Genomic DNA, 12180 nt, shown 5'->3' with positions numbered 1-12180 from the left:
TGGATTCCATACTTGCATGGGGCCTGCAGTCACTTTGTTTTGGCCAATTTCTCCAATTTGGAATTAGAACATTTATCCAATGCCTTTACCCCCATAGTGTCTTGGAAGTAACTAACTTGCTTTTGATTTTGCAGGCTCATAGGTAGAAGGGACTTGCCTTGTCTCAGATGAGAGTTTGGACTGTGGACTTTTGAGTTACTATTGAAATGAGTTAAGACTTTGGGGGACTGTTGGAAAGGCATAATTCGTTTTGAAATGTGAAAAGACATGGGATTTGGGAGGAGCCAGTGGCAGAATGAAATGGTTTGTCTCTTGTGTCTCCACCCAAATCTCATCTCATATTGTAATCCCCAGGTGGTGAGGGAGGAAGCTGGTGAGTGGTGATTAAATCATGGGGGTGGTTTCACCCATTCTGTTCTCATGATTGTGAGTGAGTTCTCATGAGATCTGATAGTTTTGTTAAGTTATTGGCAAGTTCCTTCTTCGCTCTCTGGCTCTCTCGCCTGCCACCATGTAAGATGTGCCTGCTTCCACTTCTGCCACTATTGTAATTTTCCTAAGGCCTCCCCAGCCATGAGGAAATGTGAGTCACTTAAATCTCCTTAGTTTATGAATTATGTAGTCTCAAGTGGTATCTTTATAGCAGTGGGTAAACTAACTAATACACCCTCCATGGTTGTATTTGGAGATGGGGCCTCTAAGGAAGTAATTAAGATTTGATGAGTTCATAAGGGTGGGGCCTTTATCTGATAGAATTAGTGTCCTTATAACAGACATTAGAGAGCTTGCTCTCCCTTCCATGTGAGGACGCAATGAGAAGGCCACTGTCTATAAATAGGAAAAAAAATAATCACCAGAACTCATCATACTGACACCCTAATCTCAGATTTTTGGTCTCCAGACATGTGGGGAAGAGAAAGCAATTACTTCAAAGAGGAAGGAAAAACAGGTAGCCCTATTTTAATTGCTCATCAGTGACATGTAAAAAGCAGTAAACAGCTTGGCTTTTTGTTTGTTTGTTTGTGTGTTTTTGAGACGGAGACTCACTCTATCGCCTAGGCTGGAGTGCAGTGGCATGGTCTCGGCTCACTGCAATCTCTGCCTCCTGTATTAAAGAGAATTCTTCTGCCTCAGTTTCCTGAGTAGCTGGAACTACAGGCACACACCACCACGCCTGGCTAATTTTTGTATTTTTATTAAAGGTGGGGTTTCACCATATTGGCCAGGCTGGTCTCGAACTCCTGACCTCGTGATCTACCCACCTAACCTTCCAAAGTGCTGGGATTACAGGTGTGAGCCACCGTGCCCAGCCCAAAGCTTGTTAATTATAGTTCTAAATGACAATAATGTGGAAAGATAGTGTATTAGTCTGTCCTTATATTACTAATAAAGACATAACTGAGACTGGGTAATTTATAAAGGAAAGAGGTTTAATGGACTCACAATTCCACAAGGCTGGGGAGGCCTTACAATCATGGCAGAAGGCAAATAAGAAGCAAAGTCTCATCTTACATGGCAGCAGGCAAGAGAGCTTGTGCAGGTTAACTCCCACTTATAAAACCATCAGATCTCCTGAGATGCATTCACTACCATGGGAACAGTAGGGCAGAAGTCACCGCTATGATTCAATTATCTCCACCTGGCCCCACCCTTGACATGTGGGAATTCTTATAATTTGAGGTGAGATTTGGGTGGGGGACACAGTCAACCATATCATTCTGCCCCTGGCCCCTCCCAAATCTCATGTCCTCACATTTCAAAACCAATCATGCCTCCCCAAACAGTCCCCCAAATTCTTAACTCATTTCAGCATTAACTCAAAAGTCCACAGTCCAAGGTCTCATCTGAGACAAGGCAAATCCCTTCTGCCTATGAGCCTATAAAATCAAAAGCAAGTTAGTTACTTCCGAGACACAATGTCAGTATGGGCACTGGGTAAAGATGCCCATTCCACATGGGAGAAATTGGCCAAAACAAAGGGGCTACAGGCCCCACGCAAGTCCAAAATCCAACAGGGCAGTCACTAAATCTTAAAGTTCCAACATGATCTCCTTTGACTCCATGTCTCACATCCAGTTCACGCTGATGCCAGAGGTGGACCCCATGGTCTTGGGCAGCTCCGCTCCTGTGACTTTGCAGGGTAAAGCCCCTCTCCCAGCTGCTTTCACAGGCTGGCACTGAGTGTCTGCAGCTTTTTTAGATGCACGGTGCAAGCTGTCAGTGGATCTACCATTCTGGGGTCTGGAAGAGAGTGGCCCTCTTCCCATAGCTCCACTAGGCAGTGCCCCAGTGGGGACTCTGTGTGGGGGCTCTCACCCCACATTTCTCTTCCACACAGCCCTAGCAGAGGTTCTCCATGAGGGGTCCACCCCTGCAGCACACCTCTGCCTGGACAGCCATGTATTTCCATATATCCTCTGAAATCTAGTCAGAGGTTCCCAAATCTCAATTTTTGTCTTCCACATACCCGCAGGACCAACATCATGTGGAATCTATCAAGGCTTAGGACTTGCATCCTCTGAAGCAATGGCCTGAGATGTACCTTGGCCACTTTTAACCTTGGACTGAAGTGCCTAGGAAGCAGGCACCAAGTCAAGAGGCTGCCACAGCAGAGGGTCCCTGGACCTGGCCCAGGAAACCATTTTTCTCTTCTAGGCCTCCAGGCTTGTGATGGAAGGGACTGCAATGAAGGTCTCTGACATGTCCTGGAGTCACTTTCCCCATTGTCTTGACAATTAGCATTTGGTTCCTCGTTACTTATGCAAATTTTTGGAGCTGGCTTGAATTTCTCCCCAGAAAATAGATTTTGCTTTTCTATTGCATTGTCAGGCTGCAAACTTGTCAACATTTTATGCTCTGTTTCCTCTTGAACACTATGCTGCTTAGAAATTTCTTCTGCCAGATACCCTAAATTATCTCTCTCAAGTTCAAAGTTCCACAGATCTCTAGGGCAGAGGCAAAATGCCATAAGTCTCTTTCTATAGTAAGAATGACCTTTACTCCAGTTCCCAAGAAGTTCCTCATCTCCATCTGAGACCACCTCAGCCTGGACTTTATTGTCTATATCACTATCTGCATATTGGTCAAAGTCATTCAACAAGTCTCTAGGAAGTTCAACAGTTTTCCATATCTTCCTGTCCTCTCCTGAGACCTCTAAACCTCTGTTCTAACTTATGCCTGTTACCAAGTTCCAAAGACGCTTCCACATGTTTGGGTATCTTTACAGTAGTGCTCCACTCTCTGCGGTACCAATTTGCTGTATTAGTCTGTTGCTGTATTAGTTTGCTGCTAATAAAGACAAACCCAAGACTGGGTAGTTTATAAAGGAAAGAGGTTAAAAGACTGGGTAATTTATAAAGGAAAGAGTTAAAAGTTAAACAGTTAGAAGTGAATGGTTAACTCCTATATGTGAGTTAGCAGTTAAAAGTGAACAGTTATGGGAGTTGGCAGATAGAAGTGAACAGTTAACTCCCGTACATATGGGAGTTAGCAGTTAGAAGTGAACAGTTAACTCCCATACACATGGGAGTTAGCAGTTAGAAGTGAACAGTTAACTTCCCATACACATGGGAGTTTTAAAACTGAACAGTTAACTTCCCATACACATGGGAGTTACCAGTTAAAAGTGAACAGTTAACTCCCATATATATGGGAGTTAGCAGTTAAAAGGTAACAGTTAACAGTTAAAAGCTGTTAATCGCTTTAAAAAAAATTTTCTTTGAAAGACAAAACAAAGGGTTAGCAATATATTAAGCAAAACATTAAACAGATTACTTTAGTTTCCTATTACTTTAGTTTATGCAGTTAATTCCTGTCCAGCTTTTTATCAGAAACCTGCATTCAGAGCTTTACAGCTGATTATAAAACCACCCTTTAAAGAGGACTAAAACAAGACAACAATTGTTTAGCGATGACAAAAAGTTTTAGGGTAGCCATAGTTAAAGACACAATTGACAAGGATATTTGTTACCTCTGTGACACATAATAATTTTAACAAAACAATTATAATTATTACTGATAATGTACAATAAGATATATTAGAGTTATAGGAGTCTGTCATAACTTTGGAACACATACCAATAGCATATTTATACAAATATAGCCCAAAGAAAGCCAAATACCATTTTATATTTGACAACGCTTACTGAGTGATTTTATATCATATAAGCCAAATTTTACCATTATATTAGTGTGCTATTAATGTTAAACTCCATTTTTAATAAAACCTTGTAGACGCATTTACCCAATTTTAATGTTTGACCATAAGGTAAGATTTTTAGAGACCCTTTTTAACCTTTATAATTTTGGTTACATAACATTCTATGAGGCCTGCTGCCTAAAATCAACAAGGAAGGTATAAGTTCCATTGCCTTGTTCAAGAACTGAATGTTTGTTTTAAAAAGTGAAATGAGTATCTTGGTCACTATCAATGATGTCTGGAACTCCCAAAGTCTAGAACAGCAAACACAAAGGAGTGCCTTGGTAAGAACATGGTATTGTGGTTTTGATATGTACAGAGAAATGTATAATCTTAATTTATATTTGGGGTATCTATGAGTCAAAATATTTCAACAGTTCTTTGCCCAAAATGGGGCAACCCTGGATAAAGAATTGTTTTCTCGACGGCCAGACCAAAGAGTCAGACCATTGACAATAGCTCAAAGGTCTCTAAAAATGTTCAGATGAGGTCAATTATTGGCCAGGACATCCAGCGTTAAGATGACTGTTTAAAGTTTGGCCGATCGAATCTTGGGTTTTGTCCTTTATCATGGAAATCCTGGTTGAGATATGAAAAGCAGCAGTTCTCAAGCAAGCTCTGTCAGGGGTGAGGGTGGTAATGCCATTGGTAGTAGTGAATGATAACCCTTTGGTAACAGATTCTAAGGGACTCCCTGGTTATCCAAGGAGTCTGAGAGAACAATGTCCTCTTCCAGAACTGTGGAATCTAGTGAGGGACTGAGGACAGAGGAGTTACCATCTCCTATAGGTGGGAATATACAGAAAAATCAGGTGTGGCTCCATCCTGTAGTGAGGAAGTGTCACTAGTCATGATGAACTGAGTGCTACCTCCATGACCCAGGTATAATGAACAACTAGATGTTGAGGGTCACAGGTTCAGGGCCTTAGAGAGCTTACATTTCTGGGCAAAACCCAGTAGGTTGCCACCAGTTGCCACACTAATGGCATATAGCATAAAGCCAAACAGAGAAGTTCCTTGTATCAGAAGCCCATGGGCAACTAATGGCTATCATTGCTGGTCCGGTGACTTCAGTAAGTATGAAGTGAGGTTGCTAAAATCTCTACAGTGAAGAAGTCTCTGGGGATCCCTAACACAAGTGCCTGCTGCATAGCAATTTAGACAAATTCCAGAGCCTTTTGTTGCACGTGGCCTCATTCAAGATGGACCAATTTACAAGTGAAAGAATAAATAAACTTAAATAAATTTCTATGTAGGGAATATATTACCTCTGGGATCCAAAAATGTCTAAATGATATTAGACTTGTTTTTAAAATGTGGGTGCTGAGACTAAAAGCTTTTTCTTGACACTATTGGATTGGAGCATCCCTCAGATTACCAAATAATTTTCAGAAATTTAACTGACGTAGTGTGGCTATGTACTACGTGTGGGGGCAATGGCTGATTTCCTTTTTGTGATCTTTTTTGCTAACATTTTTGTGTCCTGAAGAAGTGTGTCATAGGAAACTCCTCAGAAGAGACTGTCATCAGTGTAACGTCATACCTGAGCATCTAAGAAAATCTAGATATAGTTAACATTTTGCCTGTGAAGATTATATGAGATGACAGGAGTGGAAAGATACCCCACCAAGTACCCTGGTAGAGTTGTATCGTGTCCCTTTTAAGGTGAAGGTAAGTACACTGCAGGTGAGAGGCTGCTGAAACAGGAACTGAACAGAACATTTAGCCAAATGCTTTGCTATTACTGCAAATTATTTACCAGCTACGTATTGGATGGAATCAGTAATTTGAATAATATTAGGTATGAAGACCTGATGAGGGGGACCATGGCATTAAGGTTACAGTAATATACACTGAGGCACCATTTATATTTTCCAGATTTAAGAACAATCCAAATTTGGCTGTTAAATGCATAAGCAGTGAGGGTAGTCATCTATATAGGTCTAATTCTCTAAATAGGTCTTACATAATGGGCTTCAATTACTGAAGATTCTATTTTAATTTAGATTTGGCTTTTTAAAAAAACAACTGAGGAAGATGTTAATTATTAACTTATTTTAACTGGGTGAGGCAGTCCATAGGGTCCCATTTTTCAAGCTGACTACAAGTACCAAAGACTTAATTTTAATTTATTAGTCATTAGGTCAGATTGTCCATGATCAGTAGGGGATATTTGGAAAGAACTGATGCCATGGGTATGGGGATTGTAGTCAAGGGAATAATTCCAATAGTTGAGGCTAGGCATGTCTGTTCATTTCCATTTTAAATTCAGTAACTCTCTAGCTGTTTTTATCAGCTTGCCCGGATGTGGGGCAGAAGGGAATGAGATGAAGCTTAAAATCTGGCGGCAGACAAACATCAAAAATGGAATCAAACTCATTATTGCATACTACCACCCCACAACACATCACAATTCTCTCTATCTATACCCTCACCGCCACCCTCCCCCACACACAGAAACATCAATTCCTTTTCCTCTTTTACTGTGGGATAAAGTATTAAGCAGGAAATTTGTCTTCAGTGCTCATTCCTCATCTAGTTCTTAATCCCAATGTCTGGCTAACTGTGGCTGCCAGCCTGTCTCATAACCTGGAAGGTTCACAACTCCCTCCCTCCTCATACACATGCTCTTCCCCTTCTTTCCTTCCCTCCCCATTATTAGAAAACACCACAGAGACACACAGAGCTTTTCAGAATCTTTTGGTTGAATTTTAATCATCAACATCCAATAATCCTGGTGCAGTATTTCGTTTCTCTGCACAGGAGATCATTTCTAGAGGTTAACCTAGAGATGAGACGAGTCTTGGTCTTCCAAGGGGCTCTCAGCATCACTCGAGGTGGGCGATGATGGGCCCTCAGCATAACTTGAGGTAGGGGATTCCTCCTGGCTCTCTTCATCCTCATTTGCTTTATTTTCACCCCCGTTTTTACTATTCCTCTCACAGAAAATTATTACTTCTGACTTTTGGCCCGCCTTACGTCTCTCTGAATTCTGCTGAATGAATGTTCTTATTTTCTTTGCTACTTTTAGCAACTGGAAGAAAAACAGAGTGAGCCAAAATAGACATTAATTTGGAGAAGTGGATGGGGAATGTGTGGGAAGGGAGATTTTGTGATGATGAGTACAGGTTGAGGAAAGATTTTGTGCCAGGTAAGGACAAGGTAGGAATCTTGGGTTAGGTATCAATGGGAAGGAAGAGTCACATAATTAGGGATAACTGACCTCATCGTTTCCACCATCCTTAGCTTCACAAGTAGTTCTCTTCCTCCCTTTCATGCTGGGATTTTCTTCGCCTGTGGTTGTGGATGGTCCAGGCATGTCTGAACTACCTTCTCCTTCCTCTTCGGTGTCTTCTGGGAGAGTATAGCAACGGACGCCTACATCCGTTTTTGGCTCCTGGGTAAGTTCTGCCATCTTAGAGCAATAGTAGCCTATAGCCGCCTTAATTTCTTGAGGGACATTTTCTATCTCAGTACAATGGTACCGTATAGTGCCTTCCTGTTGTTTGCTGGACTCTGCCATGCTAGATCAACAGTATCTTAGAGCTTCTCTTGATTTTTTCCTAATCTCTGACACCCTAGAGCAACAGTAGCCTACCCTAGGCCTCCTGATTTCTCTCTATATATACTCCTCTGGACAATGAGATGCCATTCTTCAGTTTTGATTGGCCAGCAAGAAATTCCTCTGCCAATGGTAGCCCTGGGGTGGCTAAGACATCACAAAGCACCACTCCTGACAACTCCATGGCTTAGACATCACAAAGCACCACTCCTGACAATTCCATGGTGGGAGGGACAGGGTACAGAGGAGTTTAAATGGTCTGGTTAGAGAAAAAAGAGAGCTTCCTCAACACCACTAAGGGTCATTCTAAAGTGATCTCTCACCCTTCTTCATCTCTTCTAGTTTAATTGTGGTGTGTCACATGGCTTAGAAGGGTGTTTTCCCCAAGCCATTCCCCATGGCTACCTCACTCAGTCATTCATTCTGTTGTCTCCCAGCCTTCACCAATACTGGATATTTTGTATGCCTTATCGAAAATCCTTCTGAGCCAATGTGCCCATATTTAAGTCTCAATAGAGATGTGAGTTATCTCACTTTTCTCCAACACTTGCCTCTACCAGACAACTTTCCCAGGGGGTGTGTGTGTGTGTGTGTGTGTGTGTGTGGTTACTGGATACAATTCATGGACATTCCTCTCTACCTTATTCATACAAGTTTCTTCCTTCAGAGAACCTCATATCAAGTCAATATCAGGATTATGGGACTCCTCCATGAAAATGGTTGAATGAATCCCTTGTTTTTTTCCACAAGGGTGTCATGGATGTTTCTCCCTAAAACTCTGATGATCAAAATCTTTTTTGTGGCAGTGACCTAAGCAGCATCGTAAGAAGCATTTTTAAAGCTCCTAGTGAGTTATCTGCTTTTAGGAGTGTGTTCTCAACATTTCAAATAGTAACTGCTCTCCCTCCATATGAGTGACCACGCAATGGGCCTGTATATTGAAGAGACTCTCAGTCTTTCTCCTGAGCTGTCTATAGAAAGAATACTAACACCTGGTTTAGAAACAACTGATGGTAAAAACGAAAGAGTTGTATCCTTGAGCCTAGTTTCAGTCATATCTTATATTGGAATTGAGACACATGATTCAATCTGAATTCACAGATCCAGGCTGAAACACAAGACTCAGGGCTGAAATGTCAATTAGTTGAACTGCTGACTTACGTTGTTGAAATCTTTAGCATAGGCTTGGTAGAACCCTACCAATGCTGCACAAAGCAGTACAGTTTAAAGTACAAGCTAGGCCGTAGGCAGTAGCTCAAACTGCATGTCACCAGGAGGTAGCAGTGCCAGTTAGGAAGCTGAAGCAAGAGAAAAAAGACCCCTGGTGGTTGTGAAGAGTGCCTAGATATCCTGTTCACAGACTCAATGTGACAGGATGGATTCCACACCAAAAATTTGGTTTGGATGTCAAAACTGATGATACATGCACCAAAAGGGAATGGAAAAATTTATTACTCACATAATGAGGCTTTCTGGAGAGATCAGGGCAGGTTTCCAAGCAGGTACAAGAATGCTTGAGAGAACAGAGAGAAAAAAAAAAAAAACTGGCTTGGCTTTTATGATGGTTAGAGGGGTAAAGCTGGTATGAGTGTCCTACACACAGACTAGGGCTTGCATGGTTTGACCTTCACACTAGCCCTAAAGAAGGAATCACCTGGGCTTTCTTATCAGATCTAGGTAAGAACAGGAAGAGGAAGTGGTAGGTCTTGAAAGTTGTTAGCTGTCAAATGTAAAACATGGAGTCAGATTCTATTACAAAACTATTTTATAAAAGTGTTGTGTAAATGCAAAATGTTCCAGCGTAATTTAGAATTTTCACAACCACTATAACCAAGCTTCTCATATTGTTTTTGGTTTAAGCTACATTTCATTACATTAGCATAATCCAAATTATGGTCCTTTAAATATTATTTAAGATAGCTTAGGATTATTATTTCTCTGTTCATCAACACAGAAACTGTGCAGAAAGACAAAGCTGTTACCATTAACAAGTCTGCTACTCTGTCTACAGGAGTGCAGACCTAATTTGACTATCTGCTAAATTATGTGAGGCTTCTTACCTTCTTCCTATCTCAGATGATTACTGGACAATTCAAAGACTGTAATCATAATTACAGAAGTCAACATTTATTGACCACTAAATATATGCTGAAATTATGCTAAATAATTGTTGTACCTGAGACTGGGTAAGTTACAAAAATCAGAAATGTATTTCTCACAATTCCAGATGCTGAGAAGTCCAAGATCAAGGTGCCAGCAGGTTTAGTTGTCTGGTAAGGGCTTGCTCTCTGCTTCCAAGATGATATATTTTTACTGAATCCTCTGGTCGGGAGGAATACTGTCTTCACATGGAACGTGGTAGAAGGAAAAGCCAGTCTAAAGTTGTATGAAGACTCTTTTTAAGGGCCCTGATCCTATTCATTAGCAAGGAGCCCTCATGTCCTAATCACCTCTTAATGACTCCGCCTCTTAATACTATCACATTGGCAACATCTGAATTTTGGAGGAAACATTTAAACCATAGCTATAACCATATCCATATTCAACGCTTGTCACAACCCTACTGAGGTAATTTGCAAAATAACACTTTTTGCCACCTCCATTCCAATTGTGGAAGCAGAAAAGATCATGGAGGAGAGCACATGGGAATATTTATAGGGCAGGTTAAAAGGGACATGTATCACTCCCACTCTGGCAAGAGCTCACATAGCCACATTTAACTGCAAGAGAGATGGATAAATGGAATCTACCAAGAAGAAGAGGATAATTTGAGTGTTGGTGATCAGCTAGCAATCTGCTACAACTGTCCCATCATCACTTTATTCCTAGTACATAGAGTACAGACTGGTATGTAGTAAGTGGTCACAAACATATCTGTTGAGTGAATGGGTTTGACTATTTGGTCAGAGTTACATATAGAAACATATAGAACTAGGTCAGAAACACATAGAACTTGGTTAAGTAACTTTTTTAGATATGCCACCGAATGCACAAGCAACAAACAAAGATTGAACTGGACTATATCAAATTTAAAATTCTGATGCAAAAAATTCACCAAAAAATGGAAAGGCAACCCGAAGAAAAGGAGAAACATATTTGCAAATCACGTATTTGGTAAAGATCTAGTATGCAGAATACTCTTACAACTCAAAAACAAAAAAATAAAACACCCAATTAAAAGTTACGTAAAGAACTTAAGCTGACATTTATCTAAGGAAGATGTATAAATAACCAACGAATACATGAAAAGCTGCTTAATATCATCAGCCATTAGGGAAAATGCAAATCAAAACCACAATAAGATACCACCTCACACCTACTAAGATAATTATATTAATTATTATTTTTTTCTTTTTGAGATGGAGTCTTGCTCTGTCACCCAGACTGCAGTGCAGTAGCCTGAGCTCAGCTCACTGCAATCTCCACCTCCTGGGTTCAAGCGTTTCTCCTGCCTCAGCCTGCTGAGTAGCTGAGATTACAGGCATGCACCACCACGCCCAGCTAATTTTTGTATTTTTAGTAGAGACAGGGTTTCACCATGTTGGTCAGGCTGGTCTCAAACTCCTGACCTCATGATCGCTCGCCTCAGCCTCCCAAAGTGCTGGGATTACAGGCATGAGCCACCATGCCCAGCCGAGAGTGTATTTTTAAGAGGGTAGATTTAGAGCATGCCTGTGTGTTGATGTGAATGATTAAGTGAAATCAATGATTGTAAAGAGCAAGAGGATAACTGCAGAAGAAACAATATATATATTGATAATGCAAGAGGAGTATCAGAGCACTAGTAGATGGGATCTATGCTAAAAGTAGAAGATCTGGCCTTACATGAGAAGAGGTTATGTTTATATATTGTACAGAAGAAAAGGAAATGATTATGATATGGTTACAAATGCATGTAAGATGGTGAATTTGGTGGTAAAGATATAAGGGAATAATTCTCTGTTGATTCTTCTATTCTCAGTGAAAGAAGAGGAAAGGTCATAAAATGACAGGCATGAGCGGGTGGGTTTCTGAAGAACTGAGAAGAGGATAGGGTGTTGAATAGTTGGTTTTCATAGTAGAAAAGGACACACAACATGGAAAGATTGCTCATTTGAGATACGCGGTTAAGAATTTCAGGTGACATCAGTCAGTCTACTCTGGAAAATTTCTATACTTCAAATGAGCTCTGGATTTTGAAGAAGAAACAGAAATGATTTGTAAGTGACAAAACGGAGCAAAGTGGCCACTTACTCCACCTCTAGTCTCTGGGGTAGGTGAGGGAAACTGGTGTTCACATGAAAGGACAGCCACATTCCAGTTATAACAAGAGAAAGCGAAGAGTTTGAAGCTACTGGGGAATTTCTTAATGACAGACTATGAGTTACAGACGACAGAAAAGAAGGGCTAATGATGGAGAGAGAGCTGGGTTTAATTTTGT

General features: G+C 40.8%; 1 protein-coding gene across 1 annotated transcript; it reads right to left on the bottom strand.

Moving 5' to 3' along the window:
* Nucleotides 1-6983: 6983 nt before the first annotated feature.
* Nucleotides 6984-7721, bottom strand: LOC112615292. The gene is made up of 2 exons (XM_025371862.1): nucleotides 7422-7721; nucleotides 6984-7232 (listed from the first exon to the last, which is right to left on the bottom strand). The coding sequence occupies exons 1-2, from the start codon at nucleotides 7719-7721 to the stop codon at nucleotides 6984-6986; spliced, it is 549 nt and encodes a 182-aa protein (XP_025227647.1).
* Nucleotides 7722-12180: the final 4459 nt, after the last annotated feature.

This window comes from Theropithecus gelada, chromosome X, assembly GCF_003255815.1.
Source record: "Theropithecus gelada isolate Dixy chromosome X, Tgel_1.0, whole genome shotgun sequence".
Lineage (NCBI taxonomy): Eukaryota > Metazoa > Chordata > Mammalia > Primates > Cercopithecidae > Theropithecus > Theropithecus gelada.
This window is presented reverse-complemented; position numbering and strand designations above follow the sequence as displayed.

Bases quoted from the DNA above. Each gene is read 5' to 3' on its own strand.
- LOC112615292 (XM_025371862.1), bottom strand. From the start codon at position 7,721: ATGGCAGAGTCCAGCAAACAACAGGAAGGCACTATACGGTACCATTGT. The intron at 7,233-7,421 runs GTCAGTTATCCC...TTTTTCTTCCAG, and splicing joins AGGATGGTGGAAACGATGAG to TTGCTAAAAGTAGCAAAGAA.